At 43.1% G+C, this 27,561-nt stretch overlaps 1 protein-coding gene across 20 annotated transcripts in view; it reads right to left on the bottom strand.

Annotated features, from left to right (window-relative positions):
- KIF13A (kinesin family member 13A) overlaps positions 1-27,561 on the bottom strand; it is a 202,926-nt gene that overhangs the window by 30,292 nt on the left and 145,073 nt on the right. For 14 of the 20 annotated variants that reach the window (XM_086370150.1, XM_086370142.1, XM_086370148.1 and 11 more), the window contains exons 14-26: positions 26,897-27,027; positions 22,830-22,916; positions 22,564-22,730; positions 21,254-21,373; positions 16,053-16,266; positions 13,367-13,529; positions 12,019-12,159; positions 10,815-10,964; positions 7,958-8,119; positions 6,869-7,042; positions 3,462-3,613; positions 1,857-1,989; positions 1,527-1,673 (exon numbers count right to left, since the gene is read on the bottom strand). In XM_086370150.1, coding sequence (XP_086226276.1) covers positions 1,527-1,673; positions 1,857-1,989; positions 3,462-3,613; positions 6,869-7,042; positions 7,958-8,119; positions 10,815-10,964; positions 12,019-12,159; positions 13,367-13,529; positions 16,053-16,266; positions 21,254-21,373; positions 22,564-22,730; positions 22,830-22,916; positions 26,897-27,027 — 1,941 coding nt within the window. The remainder of the gene's footprint in view (positions 1-1,526; positions 1,674-1,856; positions 1,990-3,461; positions 3,614-6,868; positions 7,043-7,957; positions 8,120-10,814; positions 10,965-12,018; positions 12,160-13,366; positions 13,530-16,052; positions 16,267-21,253; positions 21,374-22,563; positions 22,731-22,829; positions 22,917-26,896; positions 27,028-27,561) is intronic. The other 6 variants (XM_086370154.1, XM_086370158.1, XM_086370159.1 and 3 more) reach the window with 1 other exon arrangement.

Genomic DNA, 27,561 nt, shown 5'->3' with positions numbered 1-27,561 from the left:
AAAATATATATATATATATTTTTAATATTTATCTATTCGGCCGCATTGGGTCTTAGTTGTAGTACGTGGGATCTTGGTTGCATCATATGGGATCTTCCGTTGCAGAACGAAGGCATGTGGGATCTTGGTTCACCGACCAGGGACCAAAACCCGTGTCCCCTGCGTTGTAAGGCAGATTCTTAACCAGTCAACCACCAGGGAAGTCCCAGAACTCAAAGTTTAAATGACTCAGTTAAATCAAACAAAACTAGGTATCCTCACTCCAAGTCTGAGCTCTTTCTACCAGGCCCTGTAGCTGCCCTCAAAGTTAATGGCCAAGTGAGGGAGAGCCTATTAATAACATCTACTCCACACACAGGGAAAAGTCTGGTTGAGAAGCCTCCCAGAAACAATAGACTCCAGCCTCACAGCTCCATTTACACTCTTCCCAGGCTTTGAGTCTGAGGCAGTTTTGGCCTGGGGTGAAACTCACAACTCACAAAGTTGTGCCTTCCTTTTGGCCGAACAGTCCAAGTCAGTGTCCTTTTTAGCTTTCAGGAAGAAGCCAAAAGGAAACTGCAGGAAGATGAATCATTCTCAGGATAGTCTGGGCTTCTGCCCAGACTCTATAGAGAAACTTTTTCTCCCCATCATGACACGGAGCATGTTGCCTTCACCTGTGGCAGTGAGGGAACCAGGATTCAACGATCTGATTCTTCCAAGTCTCTAAGTTGCTGTTGTTGAGTTGCTAAGTCGTGTCTGACTTTACGACCCCATGGACTGCAGCCTGCCAGGCTCCTCTGTCCGTGGAATTCTCTAGGCAAGAATACTGGAGTGGATTGCCATTTCCTTCTCCAGGGGATCTTCCCCAACCAGGGATGGAACCTGGGTCTTCTGCATTGGCAGGTGGATTCTTTACCACTGAGCCATCGGGGAAGCTTTTCTCTAATTATAATTGATAGCAAGCCAGGGACTCAGTGAAGCACGTGAGTTCTTTCAGGCCCCTGGGGACAAGTCCCTGATCTCAAAGTTTATTGTGATTGGCAAATGTGATGAACTCTTAGATGGTTCCACCTTTTAATTAAAAAAAAAAAAAAAAACAAGATTTAGCAAAAGGAGATTTAATGAACATAAACGATCATGAGGACAACTTTCAATTTAAAAAAAAGGAAAGCTTTCAGAGAGCTTGTTAATTATGACAGCATCTGGGGGCAATTTTATATTAATAAAAGTGGAATCAGGCCAAAGCCAGCAATGTCACATACCCAACATAATTTGGGCCTGATGTAAAATAAAACCTGCCTAAAATAAACAAGCACAATAGCGTCAATGTGTTTTTATAAATAAAATTATTACTACGCAGCACTAAGCCAATATGGTATTTTAAACCTAGTAAAAAGGCAACGGATGGACATATGAATGGGGTGGGGGTGGGACAGATACATGGTTACAGATACAAAGAGCTTGGTTATATTCCTAAAGAAGACTACCTTAGTTCTGTATTAACCAATCTTTGTTAAACTCTGCTTCAAACCTGTTGGTCTCACCTGGTAACTGTCCAGCCCTCTCTGGAGCTTGGTTGACCTGGCAGTGATGCAGCCGATGGAGATGGACAAGATGGCTTCAACCATGAGCGGCAGTGTCCCGGAATGCTGGACAGGCTTCACTGTGACTTGGACTCTCCGGGAATGACCCTGCAGAGGCGGGGGTAGGATGTGGAAATGGGTGCCAGGAATGGGAACCGGGAGGGACAGGCGAAGAGGATAAAGGAAAGGGGGAAGAATGAGGGAACAGACAGGCAAAGAACTAGAGCGCTCCAGAAACTGTGAGAAGGGGACAGGGAGAAAGCATGAAGCAAGCTGAGGCAGACCGAGTACCTGTCTGAGCTGAAGGACGCCGCCTGTGTTGACGTCCTTGGCCTGGTGAAGCTCCACGGCGGCGTACTCCCCCAGCTCGTTCAGCTCCAGGATGGAGATCCACATCTCTATTCTGCGAGTAACTTCATTCCACCTGCAGAAACACGTCCCAGCAAACAACCAAGTCATTATTCTTTTAACATTTATTTATTCTTATTTATTTGACTTTGTTGGGTCTTAGCTGCAGCATGCGTGTGTGCTCAGTTGCGTCCAACTCTTTGCAACCCCGTGGATTGTATTGGCTGCCAGTCTCCTCTGCCCATGGGATGATCCTGGCAAGAATACTGGAGTATGTTGCCATTTCCTCTTCCAGGGGATCTTCCTGACCCAGGGATCAAACCTGCACCTGCTGCATTGGCAGCTGAATTCTTTAGCAGGGCACCACCTGGGAAGCTCCTTAGTTGCAGCACCTGGGCTCAGTAGTTGCACAGAGTCTCTACTTGTGGCTCATGGGCTTAGTTGCCTCTCAACATGGTGGAGTCTTACTTCCCCGACTCTGGATTGAATCCATATCCTCTGCACTGGAAGATGGATTCTTAACCACCGGAGCCTCAGGAAAGTCACATCCATGACATTATTAACCAAAGACATTATTAGCAATAGGAAGAAGCCCCTAGTCACTGAGCATTTATTATGTGTAAGGCACTGAGCTATGTGTATCACAGGTTATTTTCCTATTTAGCTCTCAGAACAACCTCGTATGGTATAGGTTCTTTTTATTTGATTGAGGTATGACACAGTGAACTGTCTAGCTCTCAAGTGTAGAGCTGGATGAGTCGTGACAAATGCACGCATCTGTGCCCCTTGTCTGGCCATGACCACGGCAGGCTTGCTCAGGCCCCTTCCCACTCAATTCCCACACCATTCGCAGTAGCTGTATAACCTCAGATTCGTTTTATCTGCTCAAGAACTTCATATAAATGGAATCATGCAGTAGTGTGCTCCTCTAGCTCTGGCTTCTCTGATTCAGTACAATGTTTGTGAAATTCGTCCAAATGGGTAAGAGTGGGACACAGTCCTTTTCCTTTTTTTTGTTGAGTAATATTCTATTGTGCAACTACTAACACAGTTCATCATTCTCACACTGAAGGACATCTAGGTTGTTTACAGTTTGGGGGACATTATGAACAGAACTGCCATAAACATTTATGTACCAGGCTGCTTATGGACTTACATTTTCATTTTTCTTGGGTAAATACCTAGAAGGAAGATTGCTGGGTCATGGGAGAGGCAAAGAATCAACTTTAAAAGAAGATACCCTCCTGTTTTCTTCTATAAGCTATATAGTTTTATCTTTTACATTTAAAGTCGTGCTCCATCTCCAATTAAGTTTTGTGGAATCATGTGAATTAAGATCAAGGTTGTTTTTTCCCAAGTAGGTACCCAGATGTTTCAGCCTCGTTGAAATGATGTTCCTTTGCCTGTTGAATTTTCCCAAAACCTGGTAGTTCCTTTCATTATTCCCATTTCACAAAGCAGGAAATAGGCTCACAGAGTCCTAATTCTCAACCGCTGTCCAAGCGCAAGCCTTGACCCCGCGCCTGAAGCCCTCAGCCAAGCACACACCTGTCATGCAGCGTTCTCGTCTTAGCATGAAGGGAATCGACTTCCCAGATGGAGCTGCCGTTCCCGGTACACCGGTGGCCCCACACTTCGATGGCCAGTGCTCCATCTGAAATGAACTCCAGGAATTCTTCCGTTACGTTGACCACGTAATCCTGGGATAAGTAGGGAAAGGGAACAGGACAGGAATTATGCAGAAAGGAATCTGTGAAATTTCCTTGTTACCTTTCACTTTAGAGTATGTAAGCTTGATCCCAACCTTAAACCCATCACTGCTGCTGCTGGACAGAAAATGGCAAAGAAACCAGCATATTAGATGGGAAGGGATACCCGAGATAACTGAATTGAGTTCCTTTCTTTAATACAAGAGGACACTGAGGAAAGTAGCCGCCCCATATTACACGGCTTGCTGTTGCAGAGCTGAACCTATCCTCCCTTCCTTGTGGTTCGGTCTCTTTTCCCCAGACCACTCCGACTTTCAGCTGGAACAGACCAATCAGCACAGCAAAAAAAAAAGAGGAATTTATGATTGTTCCTTGCTATGGCTTAGGAGACTAAAAACAGAATTAAATCTTATATGATTATCTCCACCAATCTGCACTCTTGCTCTTAAACGCTCCCACTCCAACTTTTCAAGAAATGTTTGTTTATTTATGTCAGCGCTCGGGCTTCTCACTGTGGTGGCTTTTCTTGCTGTAGAGCACAGGTTCTAGAGTGCACAAGCTTCTGTAGTTGTGGCTCCCACATTCCGGAACACAGGCTCAGTAGTTCTGGCGCACTGGCTTAGTTGCTCCTCGGCATGTGGGATCTTCCTGGCTCAGGGATTGAACCCATGTCTCCTACACTGGCAGGTGGGTTCTTTACCACTGAGCCACCAGGGAGGCCCCACCCACTCCAATTTTTCACAAAGAGATGAGTGAAGAGATAGACACTGAATGGACGGAGCAGTAGAGCAAATCACCCAGAACAAAGCAGCAGGCAAGGAACCACTTTCATTTCCTTCCCATTAGCAGGAAAGGGAAGGAAACGGAAGGGCTGTGCTGTGCTGAATTGGTTTAACATTATACTACCTAACTTTTTATTTTATTTGGAGACCAGTTCAGTTCAGTCGCTCAGTCTTGTATGACTCTTTGCAACCCCATGGACTGCAGCATGCCAGGCTTCCCTGTCCACCAACTCCCAGAGCTGACTCAAACTCATGTCCATCAAGTTGCTGATGCCATCCAACCACCTCATCCTCTGTTGTCCCCTTCTCCTCCTGCCTTCAATCTTCCCAGCATCAAGGTCTTTTCTAATGAGTCAGATCTTCCCATCAGTTAGCCAAAGTATTGGAGCTTCAGCATCAGTCCTTCCAATGAATATTCAGGACTGATTTCCTTCAGGATTGACTGGTTTGATCTCCCTACAGTCCAAGGGACTCTCAAGAGTCTTCTCCAACACCACAGTTCAAAAGTATCAATTTTTCGTCACTCAGCTTTATGGTCCAACTCTCACATTCATACATGACTACTGGAAAAACCATAGCTTAACTAGATGGGCCTTTGTCAGCAAAGTAATGTCTCTGATTTTTAATATCCTATCTAGGTTGGTCATAGCTTTTCTCCCAAGGAGCAAATATCTTTTAATTTCAAGGCTGCAGTCACCATCTGCAGTGATTTTGGAGCCCAAGAAAATAAAGTCTGTCACTGTTTCCATTGTTTCCGCATCTATTTGCCATGAAGTGATGGGACCAGAAGCCATGATCTTCGTTTTTTGATTGTTGAGTTTTAAGCCAGCTTTTTCACTCTCCTCTTTCACTTTCAAGAGGAGTTCCTCTTTGCTTTCTGCCATAAGGGTGGTGTCATTTGCATGTCTGAGATTATTGTATTTCTCCCAGCAATCTTGATTCTAGCTTGTGTTTCATCCAGCCCAGCATTTCACATGATGTACTCTCCATATAAGTTAAATAAGCAGGGTGACAATATACAGCCTTGAGGTACTCCTTTCCCAATTTGGAACCAGTCCGTTGTTTCATTTCTGGTTCTAACTGTTATTTCTTGACCTGCATACAGATTTCTCAGGAGGCAGGTCAGGTGGTCTGGTATTCCCGTCTCTGGAGGAATTTTCCACAATTTGTTGTGATCCACACAGTCAAGGCTTTGGCATAGTCAATAAAACAGATGTTTTTCTGGAATTCTCTTGCTTTTTCTATGATCCAGCGGATGTTGGCAATTTGATCTCTGGCTCCTCTGCCTTTTCTAAAGCCAGCTTGAACATCTGGAAGTTCTCTGTTCAGGTACTGTTGAAGCCTAGCTTGGAGAATTTTGAGCATTACTTTGCTAGAATATGAGATGAGTGCAATTGTGTGGTAGTTTGAACATTCTTTGGCATTTGCCTTTCTTTGGGATTGGAATATTTGAAGATAGAGCCAGAATTTTAAAATGAAAATAAATTTAATGACCAATTAGGACAAACTGCACATTTTAGGGGTGAAAAAAAACTCCAGGTCACATAGTGAGTCCAAGGCCTCTGATACTAGTACTTATTAAGCCAGTTTTTAACTAGGATGTATCTTAAATCCAGGTTTCACCCTTCTAAAGGAGCAACTTTTTGACTGTAAAGAAATATGAGGAATATTTAAAAGAATATTCAGAAAACAACAACAAAAGATTAATAAAGAATTAACAAATAGACTTGGTAAACACAGCTTAAAAAAAGTGGGCTACTTGTTTTCATAAAAATAATGACTTGACAACTGATGAATTTATTTACAGGGCAGCAATGGAGAAACAGACATAGAGAACAGACTTATGGACACGGGGAGAGGGGAGAAGAGGGTGAAACATATGGGTAGAGTAACATGGAAACTTACACTACCATATGTAAAATAGAGAGTAGGAATTGCTGTAGGTCTCAGGGTACTCAAACAGGGGCTCTGTATCAACCTAGAGGGGTGGGATGGGGAGGGAGATGGGAGCGAAGTTCAAGAGGGAGGGGACATATGTACACCTGTGGTTGATTCCTGCTGAGGTGTGACAGAAAACTACAAAATTCTGTAAAGCAATTATCCTTCAATTAAATAAATATACTAAAAAAGGCACACACGAAAAATAATGACTTAATAGACTTTACATATGAGAAATTTTACAAGTGGTGATATGGATGTGTTTTCTAAGTGTAGAACCAGAAAAAACGGACACAAATTTGAAAAAAAAGTAATCTCGAGAATCTATTACAAATTGCCCATGGAATATAATTGTAATATATATAGTGGAACTGTATGTAAAAAATAAAGTACACTTGGAGGTTAAAAAGCCTAATAAATGTGTTATGTTTCATAATGGGGAAAACCTCTAAGTTACAAGTAGACTTCTGAACTGAGTCCCAGCCGGCAGCCTCCCAAGTAGTTCATTTTGGAATGGCATTTGTACCTGACAGTGGGAGAAGGTCACGGTGTACTGGGCGTCCTTGGACTGTGGGGAAGGCACCTCAGGATCCACGACAGGGGCGGCCACCGTGGGCTCACACTGGTCCCAGAACGTGTATTGACAGAAGACGAAATTTGAGAGGTTTAAGGGCAGCCCAGTTGCTTCTTTAATTTTTACCTGAAGAGGAAAAAACAAACCAACCACAAATATAACTCACATAAAGAGAACAAACTATGCATGCTTTTCACAGGGATGAAATAAATCAGGCATCCATTTGACATCTGAAATATTCTTGCCTGGGAGATTCCATGGACAGAGGAGCCTGATGGGCCACAGTCCATGGGGTCGAAAAGAGTCGGACATGACTGAGTACACATGCATACAAGAGCATCTGTAATGAAATCTGTACCACAGTTTTGTAACTACAGTATATGAGCACAGCGACAAATGCACACATCGTTCTCAAACTTTCCTAATGACCGAGTTTCAGATACAGCTGCAACCTTTACTAGAAAAGCATGATTCACTAAACAATATACACTCCTTGCAGCTCACATACATAGAAACTTTCAAAACTTCACACAACTGCCATCATAAAGTGTGCTGTACTTCTGGAAAAAGTACTATCCATCACCATGTTTGCTGTCAGAAAGTTTAACTTGTGCCATGTTTTATGCAGGGGCTTCCCTCATAGCTCAGTTGGGAAAGAATCTGCCTGCAATGCAGGAGGCCCCGGTTCGATTCCTGGGTCAGGAAGATCCGCTGGAGAAGGGATAGGCTACCCACTCCAGTATTTCCAGGCTTCCCTGGTGGCTCAGCTGGTAAAGAATCCGCCTGCAATGTGGGAGACCTGGGTTCAATTCCTAGGTTGGGAAGATCCCCTGAAGAAGGGAAAGGCTACCCATTCCAGGATTCTGGCCTAGAGAATGCCATGGGCTGTATAGTCCATGGGTCGCAAAGAGTCGGACACGACCGAGCGATTTTCATTCACTCACTCACTCACGTTATATGAAAAATGCCCAAGATGTTCCATCAAATTGTTTTGAATGGAAAAGGTCACTCATCCGAGCCTCCGCAGCCCCGCCCTCTTACCCGGCATGTCAGCTTCTTAACTCGGTGAATGATTTCCCCGGTGCTGTCTACGACTTCAAGACTCCCGCTTTCACTGGAGTTCTCCGAGGAGTCGTCCTCCGCCATGCGCTCCGGGACAGCGCCTGTCACTCGCATCACTTCCACGTGGAGACGCCCTGCAACCTGGGCCAAGGAGCCAGAGCACCGTGGGGTTAAAAGGCAGCCTGTGGACAAAACCAACCTGAGACGGAAAGCGTGCAACCATAACCCAAGTGAGCAGCTCCACTGGGACTACCAGGCCGCCTCCAGCAACAGGAAACTTCCAGAGCTAGTCCACTCCATCACCTGCTCTGTAATCACCGGGCTTTCTTGGAGCGAAATCTGCCTCCTGGAATCATCTTCATTCTTACCCTTCTTCTACAGGACAGTTCATGAACAGCACAAAGGCAGCCAACACATGCTACTTGGTGTCATCTATTTCCCTTATTCATATTCATTCATATTATTATTTATTCATATCATTCATATTCATTCACATACTCATCTGATCAAACACCTGGCATCGTGGGGAACACCAAGATAAAGACACAGGCTCTGCTATCTGGATGTTCACAGTCAAAAGAGGAGACAGCAAATTAAAAACCCAGGAACAACAGTATAGATTAACTGCTCTAACAGAGATATGTGTGGGTTGTCACAAGATGAATGTATCCACTCGACAAATATTTACGGAGAAGTGACTAGGATGCCAGGGAAGGACTAAGCACTGCGTTTACAACAGCAAACCAAACAGTCAGGCCACTGGGCTCATACAGCCTCTATTCTCTTGGGAGCAGAGAATGTGAACAGACCTCACACGGTGGCCAGAAGCAGGGTCAGGGGTGAGACCTACTCCAGGAGGGAGGACAATTACAAAGCCACTAAGTTATAAGGAAACAGTTCCTTTAAGATGGTTTTTCTAAACAAAAGGGTGGGTGGGTGGGGTTTGAAGTCTCCAGAATATCTTAGTGGTTCTCTGCATCATTGAGAGTTTAGCAGCGTCTCTCCTGTAACTTGTAGCACAGAACTGAAATTAACAGGAGGAATGACCCCGACCTTCGCAGACTTGGAGGGTGGTAATCAATCAGGTTTATCTTGGATACCGCACTTTAAGGCTGTAACGACAAGTTGTGAAAGGGATACACGCGCTGGGGGTGCTGCTGTCATCTTAAACAGTGAGGCTCATTCTCAAAGATAGCTCAGAGCACCTTCTGCAGAGCCACCGGCCCTGGCACCCAGGCCCTGTGAGAAATTAGTTGATGGCATTTGACATGTGAGACAAATGTGGAGGAAGGAATACGAGAAAGGGAATAAAGGAAATATGAGAAATCAGTTAGAAGATGGTACTTCTTAAGCTTTTTACTCCTAATGTTTTTTGAGAACCTAATACATTTTTAGTAAAATTTTAGGGGTATCAATGGAACACTCAAAGCCCACCATGGACCCTAGCTAGCTTAAGTAACCCTGACTAGGGACTCAGCTACTAGGTCTCTTTGAAATTGGAGTTGTGCCCATTTTTAACATGGGAAAAAGTAAGTTAGCTCACTAGTCTCCCACACCATAGTGTTCACAGAGGGGGTTACACATGTGGGAATATGAGACATGTATTTACACATCACAGCTGGGAACCTAGGGTTTATTTTCTGGGTTCACTTCAGGCAGAGTGGAGCCCTATACTCAGCCTGCTCTAAGAACCACCATGAACCATATGTAAACTACATAGTCAGAGGGAATTTGCTATATGATGCAGAGAGCTCAAACTGGTGCTCTGTGACAACTTAGAGGGGTGGGACGGGGTGGGAGGAAGGTTCAAGAGGGAGGGGACATATGTTTACCTAAAGCTGATTCATGTCGATGTATGGTAGAAACCAATACAATATTGTACAATTATCCTCCAATTAAAAATAAATTTTAAAAGTAAAATAAAAATGTAACTTAAAAAAAAGAATCATGAAAAACAACTTAGTATTTCCAAATTTGCATGTTATTTAAGAACAAATTACTTTTAAATTTAGTAGCATCATGAAATATTGATGCTACTAAATTTAAAATGAAGACATTCGTTGATGAACTGGGTAATAAAAAAAAATGTTTGAACTTGAACATTTTCTGAAATGTTTCAGGCTGACATAAGGCCAATATAATGAAATAACTGATATACAAGAGGCATTTTTTTTAAGAGGTGGTAACAATGGGATGGTTAAGCTTGTTTGCTTTGAATATTTCAGATTTCAAAATAATCCCCTCAAGTTACATCTTATAAGGGCTTCCCTTGTGGCTCAGATGGTAAAGAATCTGCCTGCAACGCAGGAGACCTGGGTTCAGTCCCTGGGTTGGGAAGATGCCCTGGAGAAGGGAACAGCTACCCACTCCAGTATTCTAGTCTGGAGAATTCCATGGACAGAGAAGCCTGGCAGTCTATACAGTCCATGGGGTCGCAAAGAGCTGGACATGACTGAGTGACTTTCACTTTCACTTTTATATTTTGTAAAGACCACTTAGGGGCCAGGAAGGAGCTAAAGGGTATTATGGAGGTAAGAGATTAAAAGAGAAATCAATGGGGGGCACAGAGCCGAATCTGGTTTCCAAAAGATTTCTAACTTGATTAAAACAAAGAAAATCCTGTGAACCACAAACAAAAAACATGTTCTAATAATCTTTTAAAGCCATGAATTAATGTTGATAGTTCCTATTCATATTAGTAGGGAAAAAAGAACGTGATCCTGAGGCTTCACCCTAGTTTCTGGATGTAAATCAAGAACATAACTTAAATCGAGTTAAAACAACAAAATCCTCACTTGGGCCATAGTCATTTTCTCCCAGCCTGGCTTGTCCTTACCTCCCCCTGCTGGCTGATGATAGGAACTGCATACTGAAGCTTCACATCACAGAAGAGACACTCCAGGAACACATTCGCCACGCCAATCAGGTTGTGATTCTCTTGGGCTTCATAGAAAGGGTCACCTCGTTTCCCGCAGAGTCGCTTCGCCTGAGTGGCAGGACAGGTTGGGGGATTGGGGGTAGGGGGTGAGTAGGAAAAGAAAACATCAATCTAATACTATTTAAAACTAGCTATTTTGAAATGTTTCAAAAAGAAAGCATTTATCCACATTGATTAAAAGTAAAATCAGAATCATGTCATACAAATAAATCAAAACTAGCACACGGGAGGGGCTTGTTAGGGCGATAACTGATGAAAAGGCTGGAAAGCCCTTCTATCAGTTATAGCCCCACCTACGACACACCCCACCCCAACCCTCCCCGTCTTCCCTGGCACACCCTACCCTGCATGGTTCTACTCCCTGAGCTCTTCTTCATTTCCTTCGTTGAGTCGTTTTTTCCATTACTAGTGTACGAACAATGGACCACGCTCTCTAAAATTATTCTTAGCATGTACCCAGCCATGAATACCGCTAGGACAGCATGAGCATATGCTGATGAACACAAAACCCATGCTGGCCCATCTAAGCTGATTTTTAACACCACCGACAAAACAGCACAAATTCACTTTGTTCCACTTCATTTCACTTGAAATGTACTAAAGATGCAGAAGGTGCTAGGTGTTCTCTTCACGTAGTTCCTATCTGTGTGAGGATCACATATTTTATGATGCATCCAACTGACTTTCACTTTACATTTCTAATATAAATGTCCCCAGCATCACTGCAGATATTCAGTGATGCACATGTGTGTGTTCTGACAACTGTGTGTTAGTCACTCAGTTGTGTCTGACTCTCTGTGACCCCGTGGACTATAGCCCCCCAGGTTCCCCCATCCCTGGGATTCTCCAGGCAAGAACACTGGAGTGGGTTGCCATTTCCTTCTCCAATGCATGAAAGTGAAAGGTGAAAGTAAAGTCGCTTAGTCGTGCCTGACTCTTAGCGACCCCATGGACTGCAGCCTAAAGGCTCCTCCGTCCATGGGATTTTCCAGGCAAGAGTACTGGAGTGGGGTGCCATTGCCTTCTCCAGTTCTGATGGTTAAGTTACTCATATTCTGTCCTTTTAATGCAACCAAACGCCTTGACATTTTGTCCCTTTTACCTCAGGAATCTTTTCCTTCCATTCTTGATAAAGGTCTCTCATATCAATTAATTTATTCTCCAGCTTCTCAATGGTCCACACTTGGGTGCTCTTTCCTTTCCTCCTCACTTGAATAGCTGGCTCACTCACTATGGCTCCTCTCTGTAGAATATAGGAAAACAAAAACAAAAAAACAAACACAGCAAATCTTGTTATAACGTTTTTGGACTGCTGAAGCAATGTGCGTTATCACCAAGTAGAAAGTTTAAAAAAGACACATAATGTATACAAAGAAAGATGAAATCTACCATATACGGAATATTCTAGTTTATTTTCAATCTTCTTTGTAGGGCCGTGCATGCACGTTTTATTTTTAATCACACTTAGAACCAAGCAAAAATACAAATTTCCCATCCCAATTCTTTCTCCACAGTTAACCTTTTTGTGTGGTTAAATATTCTTCAGAAACATAATGTTTAATAGCAACAAAGTGATCTGTTATGGGGATGTATCACTCATTTGACTAATTAGTCTACTGCCCAACATCATGGCTGTTTCAAATGTTTGCTGTTACAAAGGTAACTATGATAAGCATCCTTGTACAAAAGCACATAAACCTTTACAAACACTTCTGTAAGTATGGATTTACAGTAAATTTCGCAAAGGAGAACTACTTGGTCAAAAGACTGAAATGCAAGAAGGCCGATGAGATACCCTCTGACTCATTTCTCACTCACTTGTCGGAGGGAAAAATGAATGGAGAAAAAATTACTTTTCAAGGTTTCTCCCTAAAGAAAAAAATCTTGAAGTTTACTGATGGAAACTTCCAAGTGGCTGCAAAGAATCCTTCTGTGTATATAAAACAAGGATCATAGGAGTTTTCCTTTCTTGTCACTCTCTCAGAATTGTACTATTATAAGATATTTACACATCCCCCATTTTCAGGAGGCATTTATATGAGAGAGAAAAGCAAGAGGAGTTAGTTATATCCATTTCTGGTTTCAGTGTTTTCTTATTTATTTCTGGCTGCAGCGCGTAGCTTGTGGGATCTTAGTTTCCCAACTAGGGAGTGGACCCTGGACCACAGCAGTGCAAGTGCAGAGTCCTAACCACTGGACCACCAGGGAATTCCCAAGTTGCAATGTGTTAAAGAAAGCATTTAAACTAGCAACTCTTTCAGCCCTCCAGATTCTCATATTCTGATCATATATACCCAAAGAGGTTTCTAGAGGGGGTCTTTAAAAGAACAAACCCTCCGGCTCACGTCAGGGTCTCTTCACAGATGTTCTGCGGATGTCAGGGTGATGTTCTACCTCTCAGAAGCTACTGCTGTGCCTCTTGCCCTCCTCCGCTTTGAGAGCATTCTTACCTTCCTGTTGGCACTGAGGTTCGCAGCAGGGATCTGCAGAGTCACCTGGTAGTCGGTGAGCTTGCTCATCTCCTCGGCTAAGAAGTTTGCCTCTCTCACCAGGGTGTTGGCTTTCACCAGCTGCTCCCGCAGTTTTGCCAGACTTTGGCGAAAGAGTTCGTCCCTGTGAGCAACAGAGAAGGAAATGAGAGCATCTGGAGGAAAACTGCAATCCCGTTTTCCAAGTGAGTCATATTATTAGAAAGTAGTAAGAATCTCCTCTCAGACAATTATCTGTCAACCTATTTTTGGCAACTCACCTCTTATCCTCCCCTCTTCCCACCAGGGTTCCATGGGCTATCCACTGGTAACCAGGGATGAGGAGCAAAGGTGTGGGTAACTTAACTTCCAACCATGTTTTAAATCATATAATATTTGAAAAAGAATAGATTTTGATACGAAAATGCAAAATAAAAGCCCAATAAAGCATTCCTTTAGGAAAAAGAAATCATTATGACTTTTGTAAGCTTTGTAGTAGAGGAGCTCTAGCATAAGGAGAAGTGTTTTATGTGATTTCTTCATTTGGTAGATGTGAGAAGTAGGTACTTTCCGGGCAGCAGCAGTTTGCTTTTCAACTCTAAATGAGTGCTTCTTGATAAATATGTCTCTAACATCCTGACTGAGGAGGCAATGGCACCCCACTCCAGTACTCTTGCCTGGAAAATCCCATGGATGGAGGAGCCTGGTAGGCTGCAGTCTGTGGGGTCACTAAGAGTCGGACACGACTGAGCGACTTCACTTTCCCTTTTCACTTTCATGCATTGGAGAAGGAAATGGCAACCCACTCCAGTGTTCTTACCTGGAGAATCCCAGGGATGGCGGAGCCTGGTGGGCTGCCGTCTATGGAGTCACAGAGTCGGACACGACTGAAGTGACACAGCAGCAGCAACATCCTGACTAGATCCAAACCCTATTCCATGTTTTCCCAGAGCCACATCTTTTGCCTCAGTAGTCTTTGTCATGTAGCTCAGCTGGTAAAGAATCCGCCTGCAATGCGGGAGACCTCAGTTCGATTCCTGGGACGGGAAGATCCACTGGAGATGGGATAGGCTACCCACTCCAGTATTCTTGGGCTTCCCTGGTGGCTCAGCTGGTAAAGAATCTACCTGCAATGCGGGAGACCTGGATTTGATCCCTGGGTTGGGAAGATCCCCTGGAGAAGGGAACAGCTACCCACTTCAGTATTCTGGCCTGGAGAATTCCACGGTCTATTCCATGGGGTCACAAAGAGCTGGACACGACTGAGTGACTTTCACTTTCAGTCTTCGTCATAGTTTCAGTTTTTCACTTATTTGTATAATTATTTGACTAATAACATCCATCTCCCCTATGAAGCTGTAAGCGCCCCTAGGGCAGGAACCATGTCTTTTTTTTTTGCTTGTCACTACACCTAATTCCTGGCCAAGTACATGGCCCATCATAGAATATGCAAAAATTACCCACTGAATGAAAGAAAGAGTAGAGCTGACCCTTGAACAACATGGGTTTGAACTGCACAGGTCTGCTTAGATGTGGAATTTTTTCTTTATGATCCACGGTTGGTTGAATCTGTGGATGTGGAATGTAGATATCAAGGACCAACTGCAAAGTTACACTCGGATTTTCTGGGGTATGGAGTGTCGACACGCAATAAATGCTTAAGAAATGTCCAGTGCTATTATTATTACAACAGAGGAGTTATTAATGGACTGTCAACAAAGCCTGGCCTTTACATTTACTGAATGCATGACTGAGAGGGTATTTCGATTGATTGAAATAATATTTCCCATGACTTGGTGCTGTTGGGATCATAAAAAAGCACCATTCCTAGACTGTGGCAAGAACACAACAGAGCTTTGTAACAATTTACTATCTTTACTGTTGTTACCATTTCCTCCACTACTGCCTCAGTTCTGATACAAATATTTTAAAGTTGTAAATTTAAAAAATTCACAGATTTCTTAACATTAAAACTGCATTTAAATTGACTCCAAAGTAAGAGAAATAAAAGAACAAGAAACGCTTTTTATGCTTTGAGTGAGTGAAAGTCGCTCAGTCATGTCCAATTCTTTGGGACCCCATGGACTGTAGCCCGCCAGGCTCCTCTGTCCATGGATTTCTCAGGCAAGAATACTGGAGTGGGTTGCCATTTCCTTCTCCAGAGGATCTTCTGGACCCAGGGATCAAACCCGCGTCTTCTGCATTGCAGGCGGATTCTTTACCGTCAAAGACACCAGGGAAGCCTGCTTTTATGCTTTAGAACTATTCAATTGTTCTTTACTTCAAAACCAAACAGTGATATTCTAACTTGGCACCATTTTCACTGAAGGGTAAGAGGGCAGGTGTAATCTTTAACAACTGACGTCACAGTAAACATACTTGAAAGTGAAAAAGTGAAGTCTCTCAGTCATGTCCGACTCTTTCGGACCCCATGGACTGTAGCCTGCCGGGCTCCTCCATCCATGGGATTTTCCAGGCAAGAAGACTGGAGTGGGGTGCCATTTCCTTCTCCAGGGGAACCTTCCTTGAAAGACAAGGCAACCACTAACAATTCAGACATGGAAGTAAGATTTCCCTCTTTGCTAGGTTTGTCCCCCTTTGACGTGCCTTACAATAGCCTCCCTGAGGCCCCGAGGCCTTGCCCCGGGCCCCTGGGTCCCCTTCCTACCTCTCCTCGGCCCACTGGGTCACCTTCTGCTGCGCCGTCTGGCTGCTGTAGGCCAGGCGGTCGGGGCCGCTGATCTGGGGCTGCCTCTCCGGGGACAGCTGCTGGCGGAGCTGCTCCAGCTCCCGCTCGTACATGAGTCGCTGCTCCTCGAGGGCGCTTCGCTTTTCTTCCAGGTACTGTTTCTCCAAGACCTGCACCACGTTCTGAACTGGGTCTGGCAAGCCAAGAGAGAAGGCAAGGGGCCCTTCAGCGGTGGCTCGGACCGGCAGCGCCCCCCACCCCCAGCGAGGCTTCTAACGAGGACCGTCTCCTCCCCCAGATGGAGCCTTTCAGTGCTCTTGTCTGGGAGCGGCCGGCCGGGCCCAGTCAGGTGGAATTCTCTCCATTTCCTTTTTCTTAACATTTCAGATTAAACACGTTGTATGGAAACATTCCTCACATCTACTATTACGTTCTTCAATTTGATGAGCTCGCCCTGATGCGTAGAAAGGTGGCTCAACTACAAAAAGAAGAGGGTAGAGGAAAAAGGGATGGTATTCTATCCACCGAGAAGAAAGACTCAATGAAATCTAAGGTGATTTCAAAGACAGAGCCACACAAGATTTTGATTTTATGTCGTCACTTTTTAGGTGCATTTAGCATTGGTTTTAGTTGACAAAGGGTTTATAGTTCCCATTGACAAACCCATTGACAAAGGCTTTATAGTTCCGATTTGGCTAAAAATTTGTTTCTCCTGAATTTCTCTAATGTGGGAGGAAACTTACAGATTACAGCATCTGTTTGAAAATATGAATTGAGTATATGGTCTGCCAATTTCTCAGGTGTTAATAGCCAAGAAAGCAATTCACTTACAAAAACAAAAGTCTACTGCTTTTTTGCTTTTGCAGATTGAGAGATGACCAACATACATGTGGGTGAACAAGTATTAGAAATACTAATAGATCTTGTTTAAAGGGGCCCTGACTATGACTAGCGGTGGTTATGGTGTAGGTAGGACTCAATCCTAAAGAGCTAATTGGCTGTCCCGGGACATTAGCTTGGTAACGGCCAATGACCTGGATGCAGTGCACAAAGTTTAAGGAAAGCACAGACCATGCGTACAAAAGAGAAAACTATGACACATGTAAGTGAGGAGGCCATAATGGGGAAACAGTATGTTAGACAATCTGGATGGTAAACAAAGAAATTTACCATAACGGTAAATATTTCCTTGAAGTACATAAGACCTAGGAGATTTACTTGTATTCTCAGACTAGCCTGCGATTTACACACTTGCCTATTACTCAGCGCAGTGTCCTATTTCTACAAATTGACTCTCATTTTAATTTCTGGACTAAGAGAAGGAAATTAAGAGGAATCTTCACATCACCTGATGATGGATACTGACTGACTAGACCAGAAGACCCTATCAATTTGTGAAATAAGCATTCATATTTTACTAGTTTTCTATATGAGAAGGGGGGGGGGTGGGGAAACAGTACTTTAGCTTAAAAAAGAATGAAAGAATACAAAACAGAGTAAAAGTAATTTTAAAAATCACTAGATATACACAGTATAGGTGAGCTGTTTTAATAAAAATGATGACCACAACAGCAATAATAATTCTACTATCTGTTGGCTTATGTCTCAGGGTAGAGGCACTATATGCTTTTCATGCATCATCTCATGAAAGCCTTGCAACAAAGCTAGGGGTGGGCAGCATTCCCATTTTAAAGAGGAGACAACTGGAGCTCAGAAAAGTTAAGTGGCCAACCCAAGATGGCACAGCTAATAAGCAAAGCAAAAGAGCCGGGTTTTGAACTCAGACCAGAGTTAATTATCTGGGGTAGGAAACAAACTTAGTAATAAATTATACTCTTACCTCCAATGTTTTCCTCAGAATTAGTACTCTGCTAAAGAACAGATGTTTAAAAAAGACTGTTCTTTGCTGATGTAAAATTCTAAAATTCATTTCTTTTTTCAAAGAAGAATACTTTTCTTCATAGAGTCCTGACATAAGAGTCCCTGAAATGCATCACCTGAAAGGCCAGTGGAAAATGGACTCCAAAAAAAAACCCTTCTTACACAAAGACAGACCATGGCTGGGCAAGACCTCTCCCACAGTGAAAACTGATAAACTCCAAAGGATGAGAACTTCTGATACAGCCTTAGAGCCTCTGGAAGAAAAATTGTAAATAATATAGTAATGTTTTTTGAGAAAGTTTTAAAAAATTTTACATTTAAGGGCTAGAGAAGTTCTCTCAGAATTTTATATATATATATTTCTCAAACAGTGATATATATATATATATTTTCTATTTAGGCTCTAGGTGTCAAAAAGAAAGGACAGGGTCCTCACCATCCATTTACAGGGCCCTAAAATAACCTCAGATATGCAGATGACACCACCCTTATGGCAGAAAGTGAAGAGGAACTCAAAAGCCTCTTGATGAAAGTGAAAGTGGAGAGTGAAAAAGTTGGCTTAAAGCTCAACATTCAGAAAACAAAGATCATGGCATCCGGTCCCATCACTTCATGGCAAATAGATGGGGAAACAGTGTCAGACTTTATTTTTTGGGGCTCCAAAATCACTGCAGATGGTGACTGCAGCCATGAAATTAAAAGACGCTTACTCCTTGGAAGGAAAGTTATGACCAACCTAGATAGCATATTCAAAAGCAGAGACATTACTTTGCCAACAAAGGTCCGTCTAGTCAAGGCTATGGTTTTTCCTGTGGTCATGTACGGATGTGAGAGTTGGACTGTGAAGAAGGCTGAGCGCCAAAGAATTGATGTTTTTGAACTGTGGTGTTGGAGAAGACTCTTGAGAGTCCCTTGGACTGCAAGGAGATCCAACCAGTCCATTCTGAAGGAGATCAGCGCTGGGATTTCTTTGGAAGGAATGATGCTGAAGCTGAAACTCCAGTACTTTGGCCACCTCATGTGAAGAGTTGACTCACTGGAAAAGACTCTGATGCTGGGAGGGATTGGGGGCAGGAGGAGAAGGGGACGACAGAGGATGAGATGGCTGGATGGCATCACTGACTCGATGGACGTGAGTCTGAGTGAACTCTGGGAGTTGGTGATGGACAGGGAGGCCTGGCGTGCTGCGATTCATGGGGTCGCAAAGAATCGGACACGACTGAGCGACTGAACTGAACTTGGTGTGTATGAACCTTTTTTCAGAGAAAGAAAACTGGAAAACACACGATTTTTTTTTTTAATAAAATCATAGTCTAGGGCTTTGGCTAAAAGACACTGAATAAGATGTTTAATTCTTATTTCTACTTGCTGGTCAATGGTGTGTGGAAACACACATATCCCAAGTGGCTGAGGAGGGAGTTCCACGCCAACGCACAGGTGATGCGACTGGCCATGACACAGCACCCCTACTGCTCACCAGGCCTTCTCAGAAGCCACAGAACAACACACAGATGTGCCAGAGAGCAACTCCAAGCATCCTTCCCCTCGCCTGCCATGGACCAGCCCGGAAAGCCCTGCTCGGGGACTCCAGATGTAGCCGGCATACATAGAACCCAGGAGATGTACAGAGGCTGAGGTTTCTTTTTCCCTCTGATCCCAACACAAGTCTGGAAACACTTTTCTCTGGATAACATTTTCTTTCCGAATTAATTGACCTGTTTTAAGCCTTTCTCAGTATACAGCATATTCTTTTTATTTTGGCCACACATCACGGCTTGTGGGGTCTCAGTTGCCCGACCAGGGATTGAACCCAGGTCCTTGGAGGTAAAAGCATAGAACCCTAACTGCTGGGAATTTCCTGTACAGCATATTCTTTTTTGTTTGCTTGTTTTTAAATTCAAACTTTTTATTTTGTATTGGGGTATAGTCAATTAACAATGTTGTGACAGTTTCAGGTAAACAGCGAAGGGACTCAGCCATGTCTGTACATGTATCTGTTCTCCCTATATCGCATACTCGTAAAAAGATCATTCCAATCAGCATGTCAGTCTGACTCTGTGATATGGGCAAGGACAGAAACCAAAGATGCTCTGGCCTGTTCTCAAATCACCAGTCCACTATCAAGAGTGTTAACAGTTTCCTTCATTTCCTTATCACTTTGTTCCTCTTGAATGAACTGTTTTAAAACTCAGTGAGCCTGGAGCCTCAGGCCAAGAAACCAAAGGGGTAAGTGTTTTAGGAGAGAAAGGACCTCTTTTCCTTTGGGCATAGCATGCTCCCTTCTTCCTTACTTTATTCTCTGCCTGGTACATAACTATGCAATGAGTGCAAACTTGTTTGTCCCGTGTATGGGAAAGAGAGAGGGTGATGGTGTAAAGGTTGAAGGGCATTTACGTGACCCAGAGGAAAGTGAAAGTGAAAGTCACTCAGCTGTGTCCGACCCTTTTCGACCCCATGGTCTATACAGCCCATGGAATTCTCCAGGTCAGAAGACTGGAGTGGGTAGCCTTTTCCTTCTCCAGGGGATCTTCCCAACCCAGAGATCGAACCCAGGTCTCCCACATTGCAGGCGGATTCTTTACCAGCTGAGCCATAAGGGAAGCCTCAGGATCCAGAAAATTAAAAAAAAGAAAAAAAAGTGACCCAGAGAATTAGAATTAATTCGTATCAAGATGCCTAAGGCACTGAATCAAAGGGCAGAATAGATCCTTTGAGGGAAAAAGGAACCTTTGAATTCCAGATGGAATAAGCTCTGGGACCATTCAGCAGACCCTCAGTTCTTCTTTACTTTAGAGCTGCCACTGACTCTGTGAAAACAGTTGTTGTCGAGAAAAACATATTATGGTCTAAAAATACTAGGTTTGCTTTTACTCTTAATTCAAATGAACTGGGTTTTAGACCATTAATTATTCTAGAGATTTGAAGATACGCTATTTTGGTTTATCACTGAGATAATGCAGGTGACTATTTACCCAGGAGTACCATATCCTGAACTCCTGTGCTGTCAACAGAAATAAAAATACTAGAGACACTTCTTGCTGTCGGATACATGAAGAAAAGAACAGCCACCAGGTTCTAACCATTGGGAAGGCCATGGAATTTGGAAACGGGGAGGAAGCGGTCATAACTGAAAAGGGAACATTGCTCCAACAAGAATTCAGAGCACCTCTGCCAGGCAGAAGACTGCGGTGTCTTCCCCGTCATGTTAGATCTGGCCAAAGCATGAAGCACAAGCACCAACCAGCAGCCCTGCTAAAAACCAGTCAAGCTCCTTCAAGCTAAAGCCAATCAGTTAAAACCTTTATCCCAGTGTTTGTGGAGGAGCTTCGTCTGAAACCACATGAGAGGGAAGAGAATCTTCAAATAGGACCACCAAGGGGACGACCACCAGGCAGACAGGCTTATGATCGGGAAGCCACCTAAGCAGTAGAGGTGAAGAGTATGAATTCTGCCCGGCCGCCAGCATTTCAGCATCGTATCAGAGCACGTCGATGTGCCCTACAGGGGAGCTTCACTTAGCAAGGGGAGTGGGTAAAGCAGAGTGACGGGGAAATATTGCTTTTAAATGAATGAAATCAACACTAGAGATCAAAGTCTGATCTAGAATACAAATGGATACTTACATTAACACCACGAGCCAGGCCACTGATGACCAACTGCTCTGCCTAAGAAGACTGGAGGGATTAACAAATACTACACACTCACTGGTTATCCAGGGGGACCGTGTGTGTGTGTGTGTGTGTGTGTGTGTGTATAAATATATAAATAAATATATGATAAGCAGGTAGTGATTGGAGAAATTAGAAATGTGTGCCATGGGATGGTAGATGATTAAATGGATACCACTTAGATGCTTCGCAGAGTTGGAGAACAGAGACATCCAGAAGCCTGTAACTGCATCGAAAGCAAGAAGCTCTCTTCTAATGAGCGTTCCTTCACCTGGAGTTTGGAACTGCACTCTCCTGTCACACCCTGCACCTACTGGGGCTTCCAAACAACCGCTCAGAGGAGACTTGCTGCTCAGGCATGTTGTTAACCGACCCACTAACGTGATCCTGTCTGAGCATGAAATGTCTGTCGGGACTCCTCCCAACTTGGCGAGCAAGTGGCAGAATGGGCTGGAGCTTGGGTCCCGGCTGTGGTCCTCCCTGTGCTGCGCTGTCAGGAGCCCCCGTAGTTAATCTTAATCTCTAATCTTTTTTTCTTTTTAAAATGTTTGGCCACAGCATGGCACGTGGGATCTTAGTTCCCCAGCCAGGGATTGAACCTGTGCCCTCTGCACCAGAAGGAAGAGTCTTAACCATTGTCATGGAAATCCCTTAATCCCTAATCTTAATGATGCTCTTTTCTGTTGTTCTATACTCTACATAGTAATACATCACACTTGTTTTTTCATCTGGCCTTTTCTTGATACTTCATTTTTATAATTAAAAAGAGAGGTCCTTGAAGCGAAAAATCCAGAAATAAACAAAAAAGGTCAAAAGCTTTATTCCTGCAACAGAATACCCAATTTGATATGCCAGAAATCTGACAATTCTCTAGTCATGCTCAAATTCCTCTTGGAGTCATTTAAAGAGGAGAGAGAGAAAGTAACTGTGTAGGGTCTCACCATTGCTATTCAGCGTTTTCATGATAACCTCCATCTGCGCAAATTCGTAGTTATAGTCTGGTTCTGAGGAGGCTTCACTGGCCGCGTCCAGGTCGTGCTCCGGCGGGCCTGTCTCTTTCTCAAAGTCTTTCAACCAATCTCGCCGTTTCCTCTTGGGCAAATTAATCCTGTGGGGTTTTGGACCATTAGAGAAAATCAGTGTGTTTCACACTCAGGTAACAGAAAAGACATGTCAGTGAACATAATCGTGAGCACAAGGTGCTTACCTGAAGAAGTGGTTGTTTCCCCACAGGATTCGGTCCCCATGCCACAGCTGGGTGGTGCTGCACACGAGGGTGCCATTGACACAGGACCTGGGGGACACGACGTGGGGGGATGTGTCAGCTCAACAGTAAAGAGCAGAAAACTCCGACCCAGGGGCTCAAGAGGTAAGCGGGGGAGCTCTCTCTAATAGACATAATGGGTCATGCAGTGTCCTTTATTATCTAAAATAATTATTATTTTAAATAATTTTAAAGGATCACTACTGAATGATCCTTCTAAAAACTCAGTTTCTCATTCTCACTAGCCATATGTCAATTCTCAAGAGCCCCACCTCAGTGTGTGCGCGCCTGCTCAGTTGCTAAGTCATGTTCAACTATTTGTGACCCCATGGCCTGTAGCCCTGCCAGGCTCCTCTGTCCGTGGGATTTCCCAGGCGAGGATAATGGAGTGGGTTGCCAATTCCTACTCCAGGGGATCTTCCTGACTCAGGGACTGAATCTATGTCTCCTGCATTGGCGGGTGGATTCTTTACAGCTGAGCCACCAGGAAAGCCCACACCACCTCGATAGTGGCTACCAAAATGGTCTCAGGAGACAGAGAACCTTTCCATGGTCTCAGAGAGTTCTACTGAGCAGTGTTATTCTAGAATAAAACTAAAAACAGTTCCAGAGTAAATCAGAGAGAAATATAATAATATTTACTTCTTTTACTTATTACTTCTGTGATCATCTGCATCTTTAGATACACTATTCTAGGTGCTCGCTTATACACACACATACACAAACATACACACAAACATATCATGCTCTCACTACAATAACATAAAAAAGAAAAAGTTATGGAAACTTTTGGCAATGTACCAAAGCCAAGAAATTAGCATAGAAGTAATTTCCACTTGGACACATGCCAGGGGTACATGGAGGAAGCAAATATAAAATCTCTTCGCAGGAAATTATGTAGCCTCATCCAGGCCACAAGACTCCTACAAACCACTGAAGAGGAACAAATCTAAAAAATCATGAACTGCTTTAGGAAGCAAAGTTATCAGCAGATACAACAAACAGTTGGACTGAAGCCCCAACAACATCAAAGAAAAGCATTTCCAAATAAAGGCAATGAAATAAGTAAAAATAAAATTACTAAAGCATATAATGGAGTAAAAACAAAATTCTACCAATAGAGACCAGGCATATCTTAAAAAAGACTTCTTAGACTTCTACAAGTGAAAAACAGAGACACAGATTAACACTCAATAGACTGTAGTTAAGCAGCAGGTAAGACATGCGAAGAGAGACCTGCGGAAGATTCAAGGAAATAATGACTATCCCTTCACCCCACCTCCTTCTCTTGCTATGTCTCCAATCCCATTCCCATCTTCACAATCAAGATTCTCCACCCACTTCCTCACCTCCTAGTCTTCCTTCTTTGTTTACTTTCCTTCCATACCCACAACTGCCTGGTACCCAAACATCCACTGGCTGTTAATGTCTTCCTAACTGCTATGTCCCACAGAAGCTCTTTAGCTTCTATACTGACCTCTTCTTTAAATGTGCTCTTTTCTTGGATCCCATCATCGTACCTTGCCTGACTCCCTGTCTCAGCCCCCTTCCTGGATTACCTTCAGATCATCCCACAGACATTGGTTTAACGCTTCCACTATTCATTCTAGATCCACTTTCAAAACAGGCAACACATAACGCCCAGCTGTGTAACTTTAGTGTAGGGTCTACAGTGCTAAATCCAACGTGCACCTGGAAATCTTCACACCGATATCCCAAGGACAGCTCAAACTCAACATATCCCAAACTGAACTCATTACTACTCATTACCTATCATCCTGCAAGCCTGTTCCTCCTCTAATATACCTTATCTTGATTCAGTAGCACCACTGTTTACCTCATTTCTAAGACAGAAACTTAATAGTGCTGACTTCTTTTCCTTTACTGAGTTCCTATGCTGTCTCTGAGCATATCACTAAATCGCGCCAACTCTTACATAATTCTAAAATATATTTTGTTCTTCACTTCTTTTGCTACTGTGCATTCCCATGACAAGAGCATATTCTAAGTCCTGCAAACCCCACATACTTTTATAGTGATCATATTTGCAGGTTATAAAGATCACTTTAGAAGGAGCGCTTAGCTTCCTGTAAAATAACTGTTGTTTCTATACATCCTCCCCCACTAGGCTTTGAGTCACTATTCTTGGACATTCCCAGCACAGAGCCTAGAGCAAGTATACTGAATGAACGAACCACTGGCCTCAGGTCATAGGAAAGGAGGAGACTGAGCATGGTGGGAACGGAAGAAAAGTAGGGTAAAAAGACTTGGAGGTAAAATCAGGTACGAGGAAATCTCCTGAATAAGATCATTTTCAGATATAGAGTTGAAAGAGAAAGTGATTAAACTGTCACGTTGTGTGTGTGTGTGTGTGTGTGTGTGTGCATGTGTATATACACACGTAATTTTGTCAATTAAAAAAGTAGGAAAAAAACTCCAGAGCTTCTAATGGAGGGGTATAGCACAAAGTTCAATTTTATTTGAACTTGGAATAAATAAAAATTAAGGACTAGTATCACCTTATCATTAAATATGTTAACAATATATCACTTTAACATAAGACCTACAGATTTCATGAATCACGCATGTTGATGGTTTCAGTCTCAGGTTTTCATCACTTGGAAATGTATACGGCTGATATTAACAGAGTAATTTGACAAGAATGTCGTTTTCTTCATAAAAACGTATGTTCTGAATTATAATGCTGTGCGTTAATGAATATTGTTTTAAGCCTTCATTTTATACGTGCTTATAAAATAATGGAAGACATCATTTAGTAGAAAATAAAAAGTAAATATATTACCCTGTCGAATCTCAAATTTTTACATATTATAGCTTAGCTTAGGAATTCTTCATATAATGGGGTTATCTGATTTTAACTGCTTTTCATATAATGCATTATATGGGTAACAACTAACTTTATTCAATATTTATGTGTGTCAGGCACTGAGGGAAGTGATTGGTATGTTTTGTCTACCATTAGCCTAGGAGTCGGACACGACTGAGCGACTTCACTTTCACTTTTCACTTTCATGCACTGGAGAGGGAAATGGCAACCCACTCCAGTACTCTTGCCTGGAAAATCCCATGGACGGAGGAGCCTGGTGGGCTGCAGTCCATGGAGTCACTAAGAGTCAGACATGACTGAACAACTTCACTTTCACTTTTCACTTTCATGTATTGGAGAAGGAAATGGCAACCCACTCCAGTGTTCTTGCCTGGAGAATCCCAGGGACGGGGGTGCCTGGCGGGCTGCTGTCTATGGGGTCACACAGTCGGACACGACTGAAGTGACTTAGCAGCAGTAGCAGCCTTATTTATCACATGAGGGAATTGAAGATTAGATAAAAGAGGTATCTTATCTAAGATCACCCAGCTAGTAAAGGCAGAATCAGCCACGCCGAAGCTGGTGCTCTAAATTTTGCTTACACAGCTCTCTATAAGCAGAAAGCAAAACCTAGTGTGGCCTTAACTTTGATAACTGAACAAACAGAAAGGGGCAGTCTACTCCTGAAAATGAGGCACTTAAGCTATGTTAAGGTACTTTTATTTTTTTGTTCTTCTCTACCATCTCTTTATTTTTATTATTTTAAAATTAATTTTTATTGGAGTCTAGGGCTTCCCAGGTGGCTCAGCAGTAAAGAACCTGCCTGCCAATGCAGGAGACACAAGTTTAATCCCTGAGTCTGGAAGATCCCCTGGAGAAGGAAGTGGCAACCGAATACTCCAGTATTCTTGCCTGGAAAACTCCACGGACAGAGGCGCCTGGTGGGCTACAGTCTATGGGGTTTAAGGAGCTGGACAGGACTTAGCTACTCAACGACGACAATAGTTGCTTTACAATGTTCTGTTAGTTTCTGCTGTATGGCAAGGTAAATCAGCCATGTGGATACATATATCCCCTCTTCCTTGGACTGCCTTCCCATGTAGGTCCTCACAGAGCATTTAAGTAGAGCTCCCTGAGCTACGCGGTAGGCTCTCATTAGTTATCTATACGGTACTTTTCTTACCGTGCATTTTCTTTTGGAGTGAGGCTGACCTCTCCATCAGAGCCAATGTCGATCTCACAGTGCTCAGGCTGAATTCCTATCCCAAAGAGCTGGATGTCCTGAGAGGTGTCGGCACCTACCCTGGTGTGGTCCTGGTAACAGATTGTTCAAGACAGAAACACCTACACTTGCAGGTAACTCAGTAAAAGTTTATCACAGTCAATTTGAATAACCCAACAGACCACGGATAACAACATTAGGTGAACCAGACAGGAGATGCGAGATCTGGTGCATTGTAGGTCAAAAGCTTACCTTAACACTCTAAATTTAAAACATGTTTAAACACTATAGAAAAAAATACAAAACAAAACCCTAATCAACAGTGATTAGCTAATATTTTGGAACATAAAGAAGTCAGATTTGACAATAGAAAACCTTGAGCTCCAATTTTAACTTGATAACTGTTTATGTGACCATGGCCAAGCCATTTCATTCTAAGCCTGTCCCCCCCTCCTCCCGCAAAACCAAAACAGTATTATTATGATCTAATGAATAGGATTCTTTCTCAAGAATCACTTGAATTAACAGTGAAAGTCTTTGAGAAAAGCTATATAAATTCAAGAAACACTGAAAATAGTTTCATGGAGAATCATATTTTCAACTTTTAAAATGATAAACAAAAGTTG

This window comes from Bos grunniens, chromosome 23 (genome assembly GCF_055505025.1).
Source record: "Bos grunniens cultivar Pamir isolate PY7600 chromosome 23, Bosgru_T2T1.0, whole genome shotgun sequence".
NCBI classification, from domain to species: domain Eukaryota; kingdom Metazoa; phylum Chordata; class Mammalia; order Artiodactyla; family Bovidae; genus Bos; species Bos grunniens.
Note: the sequence above shows the minus strand (reverse complement) of the source record. Positions and strands in the feature narration are given on the sequence as shown.